This window comes from Sturnus vulgaris, chromosome 1, assembly GCF_052056855.1.
Source record: "Sturnus vulgaris isolate bStuVul1 chromosome 1, bStuVul1.hap1, whole genome shotgun sequence".
In the NCBI taxonomy this organism is placed as follows: domain Eukaryota; kingdom Metazoa; phylum Chordata; class Aves; order Passeriformes; family Sturnidae; genus Sturnus; species Sturnus vulgaris.
In genome coordinates, this window is record NC_142243.1 from 74,429,734 (window position 1) to 74,450,787 (window position 21,054).

General features: G+C 37.9%; 1 protein-coding gene across 1 annotated transcript in view; it reads right to left on the minus strand.

The window, feature by feature from the left end:
• The window catches only part of GMDS (GDP-mannose 4,6-dehydratase), a 404,327-nt gene that overhangs the window by 209,035 nt on the left and 174,238 nt on the right, over positions 1-21,054 (minus strand). Inside the window, exon 7 of the mRNA XM_014872447.2 lies at positions 12,637-12,764. Coding sequence (XP_014727933.1) covers positions 12,637-12,764 — 128 coding nt within the window. The remainder of the gene's footprint in view (positions 1-12,636; positions 12,765-21,054) is intronic.

Here is a 21,054-nt window from a genome sequence, read left to right on the forward strand (position 1 = left end):
ACATCTGGGCTTTATATCAGGCCTTTAATTAATCCTCAGTGAAAGCCAAGCTATGACATTTTGACTGGGCAGGCTCCAGTTTTGGACAGGTCTTGATTTATTGCGACTAAGTCTCAACCTACTTTGATTTATTTCAGCTTTGGGGAGGAGGGCAAGAACTGAACAGAAAAAGCACTGTTGGATGCAGAACATGTGATGCATGTAAAGGACCTCCAGAGTGCTGTGGACCAAACGACAAACAGCTCAGACAATTTACAATAAAAATTAAATAAAATAAGCACCACTGATGAAAAGATTTTGGTGAAAGAAATCACTTAAAGCAACAACAACTACCGCTATCAAAACGAGCAACAACAAATAATAAAAGACTTAGTGAACTAGGATCAAATGATTTGGCAGAACGTGCCAACTCAGGAAGCTCATGCCTTATCTCTAAGTAAACAATAAATCCCTGGTCACTCATTAGTGTTAATCACGCCTCTCATCTGCATTCAGCTAAATACAGAGAGGCAGGACCAATGCTTTCCTGAGGAGTTGCTTCCAAAGAAAAGGATGTTCTGCTATTGTCTGCCAGCTCGCCTTGGGTGGATGTCCTTTTGCAGGTCTCCCTCTCAAACTGCACCGTGCACGACATGAAATGTGCCAATTCTTCTGGACAGCAGGAACAAAGGCAGCCAGAGCCAAACTGTTCATCTAAACAAAGCAACAAACACCACAGTAATAGGAGCCACTGAATAACAAATCCAATCTGCTCAAGGTATAAATCTTTCTTGTTTCTCTGGGTAAACCTGCTCTCTTAGGCCCTTTTCTTATTCTTGTTAATTCAAATTCTGTTGAACAGACAACTTGGCAAGTTTTTTCTGAATATTATTGTAGCTACTTCCAATTAAGTCCTGCTGTGTGTATATTGCAAAAGAAATCAGTATCTTGAAAATTCTAATGGAAACAACCAATTTTATTTTTTTCTTATAAGTATTTTTGTTAAAAATTCAAATACCCTTATGTATCCCCCTCTTGTGTTTTCTTCTCACCAACTGAAATTCAGTTTTTCTTGTCATGTTTTTTCCTTTCTAGCTATGGGGATTTACAGCTCTGTCAAAAGAGAAGAAAAAATGAACTTCCAGCAACTGAAAAGCAAAATAATTTTTAGTGTAAAAAAACCTGGTACTTTATATTTTCAGACACCTTTGGTGCCCAACAAACATCTAGTGGAAAAGGATGTTTTTGAGAAAGACTGTGCACTAGCTGCTTTTAAAATTTCAGTAACAGCTCAGATGCTACCTCAACAGTCCCCACACACAGCCTTGGAGGACAAATCTTTGCACTCCTGTTATTCACTGTAACACAAGACTGAAGGAACAGCAATGCATGCACACACATGCAGGCTTTTTTCAAGGTATCTGTCACAAAGCAGAAAAGGACAAATTTGGTGTGAAAATATATGCATCATCTCAAAAAAGATGACAACCAAGGGACTGAAGACATTAATAAAAAGGCATCTATACGTTAATTTTCTAGTTTTCAGGGTGAAATCTGGAAGAAAGTTCTGCTGTTCATGGTTGATCTGATGGCTGTGTAAGTTAAAGCCACAGCCCAGCTGTGTGCTTTGCTACCATGCAGGTAAGCAGTAGGATTCAAAGTTTAAGATCACTTGGGTCTTCTGCTAATTAGAAGCAACTGCAGGGGTGTTCTCAATCTAATCTGCATCACTAGTGACTAGTTTTATCATATGTAAAAAGATTATTTTAGCAGCAGTAGGCTGACAGGCCTGTTTGTGCTGGGAGGTTACACAGGGTACCCACATTTGCTGTCTTTTTCCCTAACCAAGTGGGCAGGCTGAGCTGCCTCTGTGTGCCCAATACCAAATTACTAATTCTGCAGAAATGAAGAATATTCATAAGGCTACTACCTACCTGCTCTTAAAATACTTTAAAAAGGGGGGAAAAAATAAGAGTTATCCTAGAGATGAGGCACTAGTTAACCTGGAAAATGTCCTCGGAAGGGAAAGTCCTTGGTGCTGCACCTTGGCATTCCCAGAAAACAGAACACAGCAGAGCCCTGCTCTATGGCAGACTCCTCCTTGCCACCGAGTATCACTTCTGCTACCAGTACTATCAACTCAGAAAGACATATTCCAGCAGTGCACACTATGGATAGGGCATGTGGGTCACAAGGTGTTATGGGCTGAAATAAAACATCAAATAAACGTAAACATGGAATATGCACATATCGGAGCAGTGGGGAAGACCATTCTATCTCATGCCTCCTGATACCTTTCCAATATTCCAAGATCTGCTTGTAATCTGGCACATGAATAGTTTTAAACCTGCAGTGTTTTTAGTATGTATCTACCTTGGGTATCAGTTATATTACTGGCAGTAAAATGAAAAGGCTATACAAAATATTTTTCCCTTGTCAATTATTTCCCCTTTAAAATGAACATGATATATTTAAAACTTTATGCTTGTTGAATTTAAAACACCTCAGACGAAGAGAGAAATTCCCACTAGCCATGGAAAAGTAATGCTGGTCTGGAAATAAATGCAGCATAATAAATTAATAGGAAGGGGGAAATGTGCCTGTATTGCATAAGAAATATACTGCATTAACAACACAAAGCATTACTTTTTCTTGTAAAATTAGGTACAGTGCAGCAAGATCATATGGTTTGTACCAACTTTTCATTATGTCAAAAGCAACATGTGTGCCTTGCAGTAGACCATTAGGGTTGTCTTGATAAACTATTACTGTGTAGAGTAACATCTCACTGGATAGAGGTTAAGGCAGAAGTAGAAGTTCATGCTCTACTAATGCAATTTACTGCTCCTTAAAGAAATCTGTAAAGTGCACTTGGAAGAAGGAAAACCACTTGATGTTAAAAAGAATAAAAATCCAACCCATTTGCTGATCAAGAAATAAAAATGCACAAGTTGCACTAAAAAATATCAGCTTCTGAAATGTACAGAGTTATTAGGAGCAAAGCTAAAGAGTAAGCAAATGTGCTTGGACTGCATTCAATTCTACAAAAAAATCCTAGTAAGTCATCCTTGCAGAGAGGCAACAATTCATATGAGTAGTTATGCATCCCCTAATTTCCTCCCTCAAAACCAATTCCAAACAAAAAATTTGGAAGCAGATGTGTGGGCCTACTCCCTTCAGAAGCACCACTGAAATCCTTATTCCACGAGAAGCAGTGGAGTGGCTGCTGAGGCTGCTCACACCAGGAGCTGAGCTGTGGATCTGCGGGCTGTGCCAGGAAGGAAGGAGCTGCTTGGCTCCCTTAATCCCACCAGCCTCGACCCTCCTTTTACTCTATTCCCCTCTTCGAGGAAGCAAATCCCTCCCAGTCACACTGCCAAGCTGGCTGGGAAGAGGGGACAAGGAAGCACCAATGTTACTCACCTACCTTGCAAATGCAATGTTCATCACTCATGAGGAAACACACAATGCTCTCACTGCAGAAATCACGTGGATTTTGAGAGGAAGAGAGAAAGAAATCAAGCACAAGACAGCAATAAGTTTTCTTCACATCCTTAACCTGGTAACCAAGTCAGCCATCTCCAGGGAAAGCTTAAAATGGGCCAAAGAATGCCAACTGGAAAGTTCAGCTGCTCTATCTTTGGATCATTAGTGCTGGTTGTTAGGTCAAGGCTTCATCCAAAAACACCTACAGCTAAAATTCAAGTATTTCTGCTATAACTAAAAGTGGCATATTAAGTACACCCTGTGGGTTTAGGGAATGTTTCCTATTCAAAGAAACAAAACAAAAAAAAGGCTATTTTTTTTTTCCATACCCAGATCAGGAAAGAACAGTCACTCTGTTGATAACCAACCTTCTTAATAATGCACAGAATATTAACAGCTAGAGTACAATAAAAGTGAGCCTTGACATTTTAATTTATCTGAAACATTTCTTCTTTCAGTGAAATGACCTGAAGTTGGAGGACTAAAAACTTTGGTTCTGGGAATGCATTGCCTATGATGTTTTACTGGCTTGATTTCAAATGAAAACAATTATTGCATAGTGAGGATGTTACCACATAGACATAACAACGCCATTAACTATTTTTGACTTCCAGTGTAAATTGAACCATTTTAGGTTTAAAAAATGTCATTAAATTTTAATGATCTGTTTTAAGGGATTTTTTTCCCCCTTATTAAAATTCAAACCAACTATTCTATAGAGCTTTCTCAGAATGTGGTAAACTATTCTAAGCTTCAAATAAATCTGTAAATCATAGATTAGTTAATAAAGAGAAACTATCTGGATTATTACAGGTGGGGCTGGTAGCAGTACCTGTTATTAATGTTGCCTAACATTTACCAATAAAAGATGCTGCTCTCCTTTCTTTAAAATCTTGCCAAATACCAATTGACTGGAAAAAAAATCTGAGTTCAAACGTGGGCACACCTGGTTGGCTTTTTTTCTTTTTTCTTCCTTCCCTTCCTCCCCCCCCACCCAGTGATGTGAAAAAGAGCAAAGAAAGGAAGGAAAAATGTCAATTGAAGTCATTCAGCTAATTAAAAAATACATTTAATTTGCATTAAACTTCAATATTTTTTTCCATGAACTAGGGGTTTTCTTGTTGTAAAGTATTTAAAATTTTGCATGCAGAAGCCTAGAGAATGTTTATGAGAACATTTCCTTCACATTTGCCTTAAACTCGCCCAATTCATAAACTTTAGGCAGAACTACAACAGAAAAAAAAAGGTAAAATCCTGATTTACAAGCACTGAAGAGAGACTTATGAGACCTTTGCTGTTCAATTTTGTGAAGATTCACTCTCTGGTGAGCACGCTCCATCCCGTGATGGGCAGTGGTTTCCCTCCAGGCACAGCTGCAGCCCTGAGCAGGCTGCCTGGTGCATTCGCTCCTAGGTCCAGGCAATCCCATCTCCCTCATGAGATTCATCTCTTTCCCACAGTCTCTTTTGGAGTTATCCCAGGTTAAAATCACCACAAGTCTGACTGGAAGGTGGAACAGACGTTTTATTTAAAAAAAAAAAAAGTCTGGCTTGCTGTTACCCTGGTGCTATATTGCCACCAGCTAATGATTAGAGCTTGCCCTGCAGCATGCACTGAGGTGGACTGCAATGATGGTGCATTATCTGCATTATGCAGTCTCTCTGCTGACATCCATATGCTTTCTACAGGCTTTACAAGTGAAAGGATAGCTCCTAAATACAGACCCTGTCATAATTTTGCCTGGATTTTCACACATTGACAGTCAGAGCAGAAAACTAAAATCACTGGAACACAGCACACATTTACAGTTATTTATGCAAAGTGCCTTAATTTGGTATTCTCAAGAAGAACAGGCTACAAAAGCAGAATTTGTCAGGAGGTCTCTCATAATTGTGTTATTTGATGGAAGAGATACTTCATTCAAGCCACAATGGCAAAATAGGTCTGTGTCAGAAATATGACAACAATACATAATTTATCAATTTGGAAACTTTATCCTTGAAAGAAGCCTTAGTCTAACTTTTCCATCACTCCAATTGAATTGTAAGACCACCGCTGTAACAAGACAACTTAGAAAACCACCAGGGTGGCCTTGATAATAATACAAGTATCATTGTTGAGGCACAGGAAACTAAACCAGATGGTTTTGCTGAGGAAAGCATTTTTTTCTGGCTTTGTAAAGCCTAAAAACACTAATAGGTCAAACATGAAAGTGCTGAAAAAGAAAGTTAAAGGAAAATCTCTGTAAATAAGAAAAAAAAATTATTTACATATGTGTTTCCCTTACAGAAAATACATCTGCAAGAACATAAAAAGGAAAAAATGATGCTACAGTTCTGAAATAGATCAGGATAGTTGTCTAAAAGGTCTAACAACAACAACCTTTACAGTTGAACTTACAGTCCACCATTGCTGGAAATCAATGTTGTATGATGTGTATTAGACAGAACACCTACATATTGAAATAAAGAACATTTTCTTGCCTCATTTTTATGTTTTAACTATGGAGACCATTCATGTCTATTGCAACAAACTACTTACTTTCTTGTATGATCTCTTATTACCAATCATTTCCAACTTAAAGAAAAATAACTCATCAATGAACCTCTCAAACTACATGAAACTGAAAGTAATTTCCACAAAAATCATCCATGCACAGAAACATACATTCACATGCACACATTTACACAGGCTGTACACGTGTGTTCATGCACACGTGAATAAAGGATGTTCAGATTTTCTCATTTATGCTGTAGTTATTTCGAATCATATTATTTGCAGACTTCAGCATTTCAAAAACCACTAAGGACTTGTTTTGGGTTTGTTTTTCCTTTATTGTAGACATCATCCACATGAGTAAAATTAAGATGATGGTGTGTTGCTCTGCTGAGATTTGCAACTATTTCTAATAGTCAAGAAGTCTAATCTAAATTGCATGCACTGAAAGAAATGCATTATACAGTCTTTTAATGTGCAGTCTTATTTACCAAAATGAAAGCCTTTATTTACCATTAAAAAAGAAAACTTTCACTATCACAGTAATTCTAAAACACGTTCTCTCTTCATAAGGGAAGCTTTGCCCATATTTTCAAAATCTGAAAGAAGATGTTTGAGAATTATACCCACATTTTTCTGGCACTAAATCATGCTCTAATGAGAAGAAAGCACAATTATTTAAATTTGAACTTTTTCTCTGCTTGTATGGGAGAATGGAAAAGAAATGTATACTGAGCTTCACTTCGCTATATGCTTATAATTTGTGGCAGTTCATTTTGGCACTGTACAGATACAGCCTTGGGGAAAACGTTTGGTCTTTTGTCCCACTCTGAAGCCTGTAACTAAAACTAAAACAGAGAATTAAAAGAGTGGTTTTTGAAGCCAGAAGTCAAGTGGGGCCACAGGTGCCCTATAGAGCTGAGGGAGCCTGATGGAGCCTACCTGGACAGAAATAAAGAGAGAGGAATTAAATCAGTGGGTCACAGAATTGTACTTTGATTCTGTATGAGACACATGGTGGAGAGACACCTGTTTGGTGGCCAGTGACACCATCTACCACTTCATATCAAGACAAGTGCTTTTGTAGGGTTGGAATATTTCAGTTGAGGTGCAGCACATACAAATAATTTACTAAAATAATGTGCCATGAATTGACCTTGGAAATCCACTGATCTTATGTCTTTTCCCTATAGACTCAATCAGAGGGAAGACAATCACTGGGATCTGCTCCTCCAGCACTCTTTTGCATCATGAAGAAGTGCCTGTATTGAAGTGCCAATGCCTGTGGGTCAGTTCTGGGTGAACTTCACATCTTTGATTTGAAACCAGCTGAGACTGTGCTGTGACCACTTATGCTGGATGTATTGTATCCTGAGAACTGGGTCATTATTTGGGTGGATGATTGACTGTATTACTCTGGTCAAATGTCACTTCCTTGATCCTGGACACCTATCTCTACAAGTCCTAAATATTTACATGAGGAAATCAAAAAATATTCTGCCCTTGGCAAGAGCATACTTCCTGTGGGAAGATGTTGCTTTCTCAAAAACATTTCAGCATGAGACTTAGTTCTACATTAAAGATCTTTAAACTATTAGAAAGAAGCAAGGCTGGAATGCTCATTGTCTTACTGTCTTTGATACACATGCTTCTAGAAAAGGTACTGCTCCAGCAAGTACCTGTCAAGAGTTTTACAGTAGCTGTTCCAAAGGAGCACAGTCTATCAAACTTTTCTCCTCAAGGCTTACAAGTCCTGATCCTCTCACAATTACTTCACCTATAAGGAAGCAGTTTAATGCATAATCACCTCAACTGGAGCAGATTTGATTTAATTTGAAGATCGTTTGGCTTAATAGAGCCATTAGTTATGCCACCTCAGACAAGCTGATGGAAAGAAAAAGTTCTGTGTGTTTGAAAATACACAAAACACACTTTACCTGGATGGCTGTACACTCACATTGAAATAAGCCCATCACTGAGGGTTTAAAATGATTTCTTTACTTTTATTAGAAGACATTGACTTTTAACATAAAGAGTAAGAAGTAAGAAAGGAAAAGCGTTTTTCACTTCAGTCCATACCAAAAGGGTATTTAGAAACATGCCTTAGGATCATGAGCCAATCTCATAACTGTATGAGACATTGATAGTTACACAGACAGATACAACTGACTTTCCTATTATAACCAAGAGTCCTTAACAAAGCAAGACTCTCACAAACAAGAATTCAGCTAAGATGGTGAAAGGATTACACAGAAAAAAATTCAAGTCTTAGCAGACTAAGGTAATATGTATCTCAAAAGACAACACTACAAGAAAATAACAAAGCAAAGTAGAATTGCGTTGGCCAATATTCTTGCTGGCTGGCTCCTTTTCTTATGCACAAGAGTAAAGTAAAAACTCTAAATAATTCTGTCTGGCAAGAGGTTTTATATTTAAACATACAAGGAGGGATTTCCCACAATAGCAGTGGTAGCAGTTGTTTTCAAGGGTGAGTTTCTGCCTATTAGAATGGTAAGTAGAAACATCATGAATAAAAGACCAGGTGATGCTAACTAGAGATTTAAACAAAGATTAGATTTTACTATCTACATTTCAACATGTGCAAAATGGTCTAAGACCATAAAAATGACTGTGTATTTTCTTGTGAGTTTAATCACAGATTAACGTATGAATCGGCACTAGTACCAATTTAAAAGAAAGTAAGATGGACATTTTCTCTTTAAGAAGTTTCATAGTTTCTTAAAATGCTTTGTTGGTCTGTACAATAACTTACTATATTACTTATTTATAAACAAGTCTCTTTTGCTTTGTTTTCTTTTACATTATTTAAATATAAATTAATGGAAGCCAATTCCCATACATTCTAAATATCAAATGCACCCTGATTTCACCACGAATATAGGCACATACCTAATTTTACACTTTTGACTAGACATGTAATTAATTGAATTGGAGCCAATTATAACCCAATTATGAGTCCTCTGTAATTATTGCTTGACATACTGCTGGATTTCTATTGAAGGCAAGAGAAAATATTTCTGATCTCTATGAATACCTTTGACTCCTTCTTTTAGTTTTGTAAGATCAAGATTGAAGGGCTTTTCCACAGCTTTTGTCAGTGCAATATTTTCTGCTGTTTGCACAACACTGAAGTATGGGCAGTGCAATTGCAGAAGGCAACCTGAGCATCAGCAGGTGATAAAGAGAAAACTGAAGGAAAGGCAGAAAAAGCCTCAGCTGTTTAATGAAGGCTGGTGTGTCTAGGTGGCCAAAAAAGGCCAATGGCATCTTGGCCTGTACCAGCAATAGTGTGGCCAGCAGGGTGATTCTTCCCCTGTACTCAGTACTCTTAAGGTTTACTATTGTGCTAATAATCGAAAATACCCAGCAGATAGTCTGCAACAAATAAAGGGTATCTTATCCTCACAAATCAAAATAGTACACAGAATATGTCAATATTGCTTTCCCTCTTCCAACTCAGTGGCATTGATCATTTTCTCCAAGACAATCTCATGAGACTTGTGCTGGATCATAGCAGAGTAAATAATGGAGAAAGAGAGAGCAGGAGGCAGCAAAAATTCCTGCCAGTATGTTAAGAGTTACTAATTTTAGGTTAAAATTTATAATCCCGCACCAAAAATTTTCAATGCCTACTCATTTCTATTCTGTTCTCTTCAAACACTGAATGGAATCCTTTCTTTCCAGTGAGTTGGACTTCCCGTTTTTCATTTACCAGCACAATGCTGCTGTACCCTGCTGCTGCAGGTGGAAGTCCAAGTCGAAATCCTAATCAAACACATTTTTCAACTATTCTCCACTGTTAGGAACCCATGTTTAAACCCCAAATTTCTGAATCATCTGCTACTAAAGTTACCCTCAACCCATCCCTCGGTGGGCACCTACATGCTTCATTGCAGGCACATGCTCCCATGCTTTACTCTATGCAAAGGAGTTTGCCCAAAAACACAGTGGCAGTCAAATGAACTCATATAATGAAAGCTCAAGAGTCATGAATTCTGCCTGTGCTTTGTAACCACCAGACATTCTCAAGTCCAACACACACAGGATACTGTCTCTCCATGAAGTCAATGGGAGCTTGCTCATCAACTTTCATGAGATCAGGAATTGACCCACAATATTTCATAAAACAACAAAAAGGAATGTATTTATGGTTTTATTATTATCCCTAATAAGGAAATAAGAAGAAATAAAACACAGTACATGGTCTAGTCTATATGCACATGTGTTACTTGTATTAATATCAATGGGATTTAAAGCTACATATGGAGAGGATAAGATATATCCCTATGTGTCCAGCCATATGCTTAAGGAAGCTCCCAAAATGCTTGTAAATATGATCATGCTTTCTAACATATTATGTATTTATTTGAACAACGTTAAATCTCTAAGCCCTACTTTCCAGTCCATTAAAGCCTCAAATAATTGTTTATTTCCAGTTTAAAGTTACCCTATTTTTCAGCCTTTAGAAGGCTGCCTGTAACCACATTTCCACAATACTCAGGGAATTAGAGAATTGATAATAACTCTCCCATTATATGTAGGGGTACCTCTCTGGGATGAGAAATATTCAAGATGAACTATACTTTAGCGAAGAATTCTTTCCAGAAGATTTTGGGACAGGCCCAAGATGTGTAGCTGAAAGGCCTGGAATGCTACTTGCACAAAAACATGTGTTTGTGCCATAGACCTCAGACAACTACATTCCTTCTGGAGGCCAAAGGCCTTGAAAGCTAGTCATCCTTCTGGATAGACTTGTTCTCATTTCCTTTTTGGTTTTTAAGGTTCAAATGATAGCCCTGACAGGCTGAGTGAGCTGGGCCTGTTCAGCCTCAAGAAGAGAAGACTGAGAGGGGATCGTATGCCATCAATTTCTGTCACTGTCAAGAGGATGGATCAGGGCTCTTGGTGGTGCCAGGCAATAGGACAAGAGGCAAAGAGAAGCAACATAAAGTTCCACCTGAATATGAGGAAGAACTTCCTTACTGTGCAGGTGACTGAGTGCTGCAACAGATCGCCCAGAGAGATTGTGGAGTTGCCCTCGCTGGAGATATGCAAGAACTGTCTGGACACAGCTCTGTTCAATGATCGCTAGGATGATCCGGCCCAAGCAGGAAGGATGGACCAGATGAGCCACAGTGGTACCTCCCAACCTGACTCATCCTATGATTTTGTGAACACAGGACAAGGGTCTAACCCATAAGGCACAAGAGAGTCATTCTGGATTCCCCTCAGGGAAGAACACTTCAGGATTCATCCCATGATTTATGACCTAGTGCAATTTAGAATGAGATAGTTGAAGTCTTTATGAAATATCCAATGCCTGTTAACAAATCATACTCATTAAGTTCATGCAACTGATCATTTTATTTGACTTATCTTTTACTTCCTTTCAGTTGGGACTTGGTAACTGATTTTATGATCACTCATGACCATAGTTTCATGCATTAACAAGATGACTGGGATGGTTTACTGGTTAAAGTGCTTCAACCAATATTGTAGGCACAAATATAAAACAACAGTCATCGAGGTGCAGTCACTATGCTCATGGTGCCCTTAGCATCTCACACAAAAACGCAGCATAGAACCAAAGACAAATTCATTTATAACTGACTGCCAAAAAACACCTTCTTTACTTGCTTAATGTAACCCTTTTGATACCAAGGCAATATGGCTGTTTACCTTTCTTAATGTCATCCAGGACATCAGTTTATAGAGGTATTACAATTTTGTTTTCTTGTTCTTTTTGACCGTAAAGAAGTATTGAGAGCTCAGCTTTTACTCTGCCTTTAAAGTCTCAATTTATGATAAAAATCAGACTTTTGCCTACTGAGATATTTCTTACTTTGTAATACAGAAAACCAAAACAAACAGTCGTCATCTTTTTAAACTACATCAATGAATGGTGAAGTCAAATCCGGTTTCCCAGCAAGGAATTATTAAAAGACAGAAATAGTCCAATGACCACAGGAAATCTTTAAGCACCAAAATGGGGACAAAAATCTCCTGGGGAAAAGACAATATTTCCTACACGGTCATTCATGTCTCCTTGTAATACAATACAGGGGTATTGTTTGTTTGTCTGCTTAAGCAGATGGGTAGAATAAAATTAGAAACAAGTCCTGACTACACAAACATTTCAAACATTAAATGCAGGCTTATGTGTTCCAATACCTGCCATCACAACTATGGTGTAATGCTTCTTTAGACTGTATAACCAAAGAGTCCTTTGATCATTAATATAGACGTAATTTTTGCCTTATTAAAAATAAGGTCACCAACCTCCAACAGCATCTTTCATTTCAGGTCATACTGCATCTTGCTGAAATCTTAATATTGGTCATAAAATTTGTCAAAAGAATAGAAGAAATACTTTAAAATAGATCCACGTCGTAGTCAGATCCCTTCCCCAGGAATTCAGGCAAGGAATGTAAACTCAAAGATTTATTTTTCTGTTCAGGTCATGCCTGGGGTAGACTGCTGTGTTACTAAATTCCCTAATCTGAAGTCAAGAGCAAGACAAAGTTAACAGACCTCAATAAGCAAAAAAAAAAAAAAAAAATCTTGAGATAGCCCTCTGTGGACTATAACCTGAAGTTACAGCACTAAGCATTATCCCCTCCACAAAGATGATTCAGAAAAAATCCCACAGCTTACCTCAACGTAGTCTCTGGCATGGCCCCAGTCTCTCTTAGCATCCAGATTGCCCAGGCTGAAACAATCCAGCTGCCCAAGGTGAATCTTTGCTACGGATCGGCTAATCTTTCGAGTGACAAAGTTAGCCCCTGGAAGAGAAATAAAAGGTAGTGTCAGCACAGTCACAGTGGCAGAGAGCTGGCACGGGAGACACCTTGTACAGCTCAGCACATGGCACTTTCAGGCTTCACTCACTTCCCTTGCACCACCTAGACCCATGCCACCTTTTATCATTTCAGCAAGCTAAGAAGCTTCCAGTGCAAGTGTCACATTCGTTGCACTTTCACAGCAAACATCTTTCTTTGTGGGACTTCTTAAGCATTCCTAATTTGCTGCCTCAGTATTCACTCCAGGCATAAAGCCAAAGAAAATGATTTGGAATGTCAGTTCTTAAACACAAAATGCAAAAGGTTACGTAAAGAAGACAGACATCTTAGACCACCCTCAAGTTTTCTGTTGCTGTTTCTTTTTTTCCTTTTAAATTTCTTTTTTCAAGGGATGCATATATCTAAATAAATGTGTTTATTATTAAAAAAAAAAAAATGGAGACTATGCAAATACTATATATTCTCCAAAGATTTGTAAAGGCTAAATGCATTCTACTTTTCTAGTTGTTTGGGATTCTTTGTCCCTCAGGTTTAGTTAGATCACGAAATTCTGATTTCAGCTTTTTCAATAGAAGACTGTACTTTATTTTGCTATATTTCAGTATGTTGTTCACTCTGTTACTCTGGAAAATTTGTGGGTGTATTTCTGCTTCCAGTGCAGTTGCTTTAAACAATATTTTTGTTACTTATTTTCAGATTATGATGGCTGTGTTTCTAAAAGGTGGTCATAGTCTTCTCAAAAGCAGAGGGATTTGAATTTAGATCAGTAGTTTAGGCTAAACAAGCCCAATGGCATTTGCACACTAATGAGCCACAAAAATTAAAATTACATGCCTTTTTAATAGCTAAAAAAAGATATGATTAAATGGTGACAGATGATACCTCCTCCAAATGAAAAACAGGAGAGTTAGTGAAAATGTCTGTAGTTGTAAAATGCTTTTAGCAAATTTTAAAAGTCTCAAAAGTGTAACTTATACGTTCAATGCATGCATGTAGTTTTTTTCATTATGGAACTCTGCTCTTTAGATATGTGTCTCAATACGTTCTGTTTCCTGTCAAACAAACAGTAGGTTGCTGCAACATTATTAAACAATGTGAAGTGTCTTTTTCAGACTACTAGTTTTTTCTGTAGTGCCAAGAGCACTATAGTACTTTTCTATGTCATTTGACCCTACTAAAAGTAAAAAAACAAAAAAAAACAAAAAAACCAAACCAACAAAAAAAAAAAAATAACAAAAAACCCCCACACCTCTAAGAATCATGTGGAATGAAGAAATTAAATAATTCAGACCTTACCACAGGATTAAGATAGAATTTTAAATTTTCATCAACTGCTGAATTAATTGCAATTCTGGTTATTATCCATTTAGGATAAATCATCAAGTTGTGCCTGTTCTTTAAAAGATGAAAATCATATAATTTCCATATCTCCTGAAAAGTTGTACCTATATAAAGGAAGCTTCCTAAACAGTGTGATTTGCAAACTTTCAGAAACAAAATATACTCCAGAGTCTTTTTCAAAGCAAATTTCTCAAATATTGGACAGTAAAATTGGACACTGTGACTCTACTATTTGAAAGCAAAATACTATAGCTCTCCTGTTCCTGGCTGGACAGGCTTGCAGCAGGAGTGGAATTCTGGCTTAACAGAAACCAGTGAGAGTCTCTTTGGCTTAGTCAGACTGGTACCTCTCCAAAGATTGTTTCTATTTTTAACTTATCAAAGTGCTTTGAGACCTTCACACAGATTATTGCTAATTAATTAAAAACAGATTCAACCTATGGCAAAAACTTACTAGGACTAGATCTGAGATTTCCTAACTTGCACAAAAATTATTTCAGTTAGCATTTTTATTCAGCAAATAACATCTGAAGGAATAGGTTTCTTTATAGGATAAAGAAGATGGTTTAAAGTTCCAGGCTGCAACTGAGAAATCAGCAAAACTGACTGCTTTCAACACTACATTCCCATTTGCAGCAAAAGTAATGAGAGTTCTAGTCACCATCTGCATTAAAGCAAGTTTTACTGTCAACCTGCACAACTAATGAATGTCATGTTCTCTTTTGTAGCAAATCCTTCCTCAGCATAAAAAAAAAGAAAGAAAAAAAAAAGGCAGCAGATTAGGATATGTGAGAGAAAAACTTTTAGGCTATCAATTTAACTTTAATTATATGAAAGACATCATTCAAGAAAGAGCGGATTTGTCTAGAACAGCACAACAAATACTCGTAACTGCTCTCTTCTTGCAGGGTCACTGTTAACTGGAGAGAAACAATCTTCAAAGATATCCTCCAAGCAAGATTGGAATATTCCTCAAAAGGCTGAAATGAAGAACTAGATAGCACCACAATGAAAAATGAAAACCTTTCTTTTCCATACATATTCCAGTAAGGGTTGCACTAAATACTACCAACCCTCTTCTTAGAAGTGCCTCAGCACTAAAGCTGTGGAAGAAAACTATGCTACTGTTCATTCTGAGAAAAGCGATTAGAAAATTTTTTCATGCACCCAAGCACTGAATGGCACATTTCAGAAGCATTTAAATGATATGGTTCATAAATAATGTTTAAGTACTGATTCTCTTCAAAAGCAGTATCTTAAAATATCCCATTACACTCTATATTTGATCCCATGCCATTAAATGCACATCATAACTAGAATTTAAGTTGGTGCCGGCTGGAGTCATACATAGTTAAGGCTATGTCAGCATTTCCACTAAAAAGCCGTGTCCTAGAGGTTTGCAATTTGGCTACGACATTGCTTTGGTCTGAAATTTGGCAGAAGTAATGTCTTTTACCTCAGGATTGATTCTACCTAAAAGGTCAAGGCAAAATGCTACATTTATCTTTGTATAACTGAATACAAAGTACCTTTTGAGGCACAGGAATTGTTAGCGTCCTTCTTCGTTAGGAGGTAGTGAACACTTGCTAATGTTGAACACATAAAATAATTTTTCTCCACAAAATGGTCATTCTGTGCCAGGAAGAATATCATCAGAGCTGCTGGTGTGTTAACCACTTTACCTTCTATGTTGATTTTCATCGGATCAAGATGATGCAGCAGCTAAAATGCCACCAGTTATCACAGGTGAATAAGGCCTAATTTGTTGTGCTACTAACCTTACGAATTCACCTGGAAATGTGTTGGTGACAGTGACAGAAGCTACCTTAGACTGGTGGGAAAGAGAGATGTCAGAGTGCCATATTTGTCTCCTGGCTCTGCACTGCTTCCTCAGCTCAGAGAGGTTTTGTAAAACACAACTCCTTGCTCACACCTAGTACCTTGTAATACATGTACTTAGAGTACACCTCAGAATAAATGTGAAGTGTTCAAAACTCAATCATACGGTTGATGTATTTTGACTTATTTGAACGCCTTTTCAAAACGTGTGTGGGTGGCAGATGTCCGGGAGCTCATTTTCCTAAAGAAACCCAGAGAAGAGCCATTCTTGCTGTCTGTAGGGCCAAGCATGCTGGGCTTCCCTGCATAGTTATCTCTGCAGCAAATACATCCAAACCATGATGGGCCACATTATGCTCTGGTTTGCATTGCTATTGGCAGCACTGGAATTGCAGCATTAAAGATGTGGCCAGACCTAGCAAAGGATGCTTTGGTGTGTCCTTTCAGCAGTCCCAATCAGCCCTGGTTAAACAGGGTCTGACAAGTTCTTACATTTTTAAAAGGGGCCTTTAACAAGAGTTTTCATGATATTAACAGCTCTTTTAGGAACCCTGGGCATTAGCTTAGATTTGTTTTCAAAACGCAGGCCCTCCCTTTGAGATCGTTAGCATTCCAATAGGAACCATAAGGTCTGATTTACAAACCCGATTTACCCTAGACAGGATTTAAAGCAAGGATTCCTCATCAAGCAGACTTGATCTGTAAAACATATAACTTGTCAGCAAACCACTGCAGGAACAATACTACGAATTAAAAGAAATAGCAGAGGTATAATGCAATAGCTTTTGCTCTCCAGCCCAGGCCTGTCACCCATTGTGCTGCTTGGCTCAGGGTGGAAAACAGCTCATCCCTTCAAAAAGGATGCTGCCTCTACCTGGCAAAGATACCGTTTTGAAAGCTGGACACATCTCTCATTAACACATATTGAAAACTATTCCGTTAGGAGGCATGGTCTTAATGCACCTACAGTTCCAAAGCTGGATTGTCCCAAGACAAAAAACAAGATAAATCTTAGTCTCTGCATCAGTACCCCATTGCTTTTATCAGCACTGGGGTTTCACCCTTTGTGACTCATCAGGGAACTGCTTGTTTGAAGTAGGTGTTTTTCTCCAGAATCTGTGGTTTAGAACAAGCAACCAAATGGGTGAAGCAGCTTTAAGAGTCACTATTCTAGCATCTGTTTCTTTTCAAGAAGCCTCATTTTCCAAGCTCTCAAGACTTCATACAAAACCTAACTAATGTTAAAACTGTGGTCTTAGGAAGACTCTTCTCCCTGTAAAACACCAGTTGTTGCATGCCTAAGAAAATCCATTATTAACCCTAGCAATACTGCAGAACGACAATCAATCTTACACTATCCAATAGCAGTCCTTATCTATCAACTGAGATGCAGAACTAGAAAAATCTATCAAGTTCTCGTAACACCTTTTTTCCTCATTTTGCATAAAATATGAATAAAAGGTTTCTGTCTCTGAAGAAACTGACACAAGAAAAAGGCTGAAGTTTTGGGGTTTTTTTCCTCCAGGTTTCTGCAGTTCTGGCACAGATTCTAGCGCAAGCCTAACATGTTCCAACACATTGTGTACCCAGCGCTTCTACTAACTCAGAGAAACATATTTCTTTTAACATATATGTGTTGTAAATGATACATTTAATGAGATCATTAAAATGTTTTGATTGCCTGAAAATCCACATTGCTCATAATTTCCATTCTATGAGAACCTTTTCTAATTTATGTAACAAGTTGAAATGGAAAAACAAAGAAACACCCAGATCTTCTAAGAAAAGAAGCCTTGAGTCTCCTTACACTCCTTTAATGATGAAAATCATTACCAATTATTCCAAAGCAAATGGATTTATTGTCATTGTAAACCAAATGAAAAATCAAGTTATAGATCTTTAAATTAACCTTCCATATTTTGCGTTTAAATGGAATTTTAAACTGTGTCTTGATCAAAACCACTGATACAGTATTGCACTTAATATATGTTAAACGTTCATGGTTTAAATTGTGAATTCCTTAGCAATTTAAAATAACTATTTTTTCTAACAAACTATACAAAGTAGAAACATCACTTTTTGGAAATAAAGGGAAAATCATGGTTAAAAGTAATTTTTTTTTCCTTCACTTGTCATCCTACAAATTTTACTTGGCAAATACAGCTACCTTTGGATGAGCTTGTCAAGAAGTCCACAATCAGATTTTAGCGAAATGAAATATATATGAAATAAGGGTGATATGATTCATAAGCAATTCCTTGTAAAGTAAAGCATGGGAAACATCTTCCTGACTGGGGCAATAAATCATTTTATTTCCTGAAACACAAGATATAGTGCTTTAATCCTTATATTTTAATCCTGTATTGCATAGCTGGAAATACTTTGTTTCATCATAATATGTTCAATCTTTTTCTTTAAAATTTTAGAAGTAGCTTATGCTAGTGGTTTTCCCAGATTTTTTAAAATATTTGCAATGTTTTCAAAACATTTTCAGTTTACATATCCCTAATTATTTTCCAATGGACATGTATCTTTCTCTAAACAGGATTGATAAGGCTACTGATAATATTATTTTTTAAAATGTCATTCTTCATCAATTCCCTGGAAAACACGTAGGTAACCAAACAATCTGCAGATCACAGACTGAAAGCAGTGGTCCAGTAACATGAGGATAAAATTGTCCCTCTTTATCAAGTGACCTTCATTTGGAACTACTTTGATATGTGTGATTTAAATAAAATTATGTGGTAGTAATTCCTTTAAATACTGCTAACAAAGACATCAATCAGCATATAAACAGAATTGTTTTCTTTAATAATATATTGATACACATGATAACCTTTACAATGCCGATATGCACTCATTCTCCTTGGCCCCATTTTCCATTAGCACATATCAGTTTTCACCAGAAATGTGGTACCGATTCCTTGGGTGCCCATTTTCTAGATAATGGAAAATGCACTACTAAATACTTTTATATTTCAAAAATGAGGAGGTTGAGGCAGGAAGATAAAGGCATTGAGAGGCGGGAATCAGCAGGGGAGGGCAGCACAGAGCACAGTGGAGGGGGCTGATGCTCTTCAACCCCAGAGCACCTCTGCCCCTGCCATCCACTTGCAGACAACATTTGGACAGCTGAGGGCAACAGGAGGTCACTGAACTATGCATGGAGGGAACACAAATTATTGCCTTTTAAAATCTGAGTGGAAAGTGAGAGTGAGAGACAGTCTTGTGAGGAACAAGATACAGAAATGTGGAGGGAGCACAGAGAGGAGGAAAATTTTTCTTTTTCCCAGCGGATGGAAAGATAGCACAAAGCCTGCCTCAGGGGACAACTAGTAAGCCCTGTAAAAAGTAGGGGACACAGGAGTAGGGGAAGAGACCTACCAACCACCACCAAAGGATGAGAATCAGAGGTGGTGTTTGGCACAGCCCAAGCCACAGCCCTCCCCAGTGACTCAGTGGTGCTAGCCCTCCACCGGGCATCTGTCATCAGGGCTTTAGACTGCTCATGGCTGCTCTGCATACAAACACATAGAGGCTTCCAGCTCTCAAAGAACAATGACAGGATCATTTCTGTGACTACACAGCAGCAGTTCTCTAAAGTGACTGTGAAAAAATGATATTTGATTAGCAGACAATCTGCATGTGTAGGGCGCAACACAAAGCTATTAGATTTCACAATTAAAATACCACTATTTGGGACTAATTACACTTCTCAGATCTATCTTATGGGATTGTTAAAAGGACAGAGTGATATACCAGCAATAACGGTTGGCCAAAATGTGCTATTTTAGTATATTTCCTCCATATAATTTTTCTTAAATTAAAATATTTTCCCCTCAGGAACTGTACACTGAACAGGAAAAGGTGAGGCATCAAAGATTCTTATAAAGGAAAACTCAAACATTAATACTGAAAACAATATATAAAAGTGTTATTCCTGTTCCCAAGTTTATATTGCTAATGGCGCTTACATAAACAGAGCAGCGTTTTGCTTACAGAAAACTTAACCTTTTGCTCCAAACTATTCACTTTGGTTTTTTTAATCACAGTTCATATACACTACACTGTAAAACAAAGGTAAATGTCTTTAGCCGCCCTGATTTGCTAACATGAATTTAAGCTGTGTTTTTTAAATTGTACAACTAAGGTTATTGAATTAAACCTCTCATTTCAGCTGTCACAGAATTAGGCAAGCCCTTGCATGTGTGAACTGTGGGTAAACATGAGTGTGCTTGCCCATCAGTACAGACTCTTTACATTGTTAAAGCTTGTGTAAACAATTGTAGTTAAGTACATGCTCTGCTTAATTGGTGCTACAATAGGTAGAACTGTATGCAACCAAAAGGAAAATCTTTTACAAAATTGAATTATCCTGCAGTCTCAGGCAACTTGCACAAAACCCTCTGATTTTCACATCCCTTGTTTAATGGCTATTGCAGTTCAGACATCTGTGCTCTTAAATTTAACACCCCTTTCCTTTTCTCCCTGTCTTTCCCCTCCTCCATCCTCTCAGCAACCAGTAGCACATCAAAAAAGTTGCTGTTTGATGGCTCAAGCTGAGACATTCAGCCTTTACCCTCGCACTCTCTTGAGATGGAGCAGGCAAGGCTTTTAATCTTACCTGGTGACACATGACTGACTAATACAGTTTCTTGGACCTTCTGACCTCCGAGGGACTAAATCTGGTTGGTCTCTCAACCTCTCCAGGTGGCTGGGACATCAGTTTGCGGTGGGTCATGATGTAAGCAAAGCTTTGCACAGGTTTTCCGTGGCTTTCTGTGCACCCATAATTGTGCTAACTTTTAACGTGCAAATTTCTTGAGTATAAAATGTGTCATTTCACTTCAAGTCAGGGGGAAAAAGAATTTTCCTTTACTTTTACTGTAGGTTAAATACTGTAACAAGAGCTAGCCCTGAAACCAGTCACAGTGGCAGATTTGCTGAGTCAGTGCTGATGTATGTTCTTGGAGCGAGAGAAATGGCCTGGCTTCAGCCAAGCAGCTTATTTGAAACTTTGCCTCCCACACAAGCTAATAAAGCAGTGCTAGACGGGTTTGACACTTATACAGCATAACTCAAGATGTTC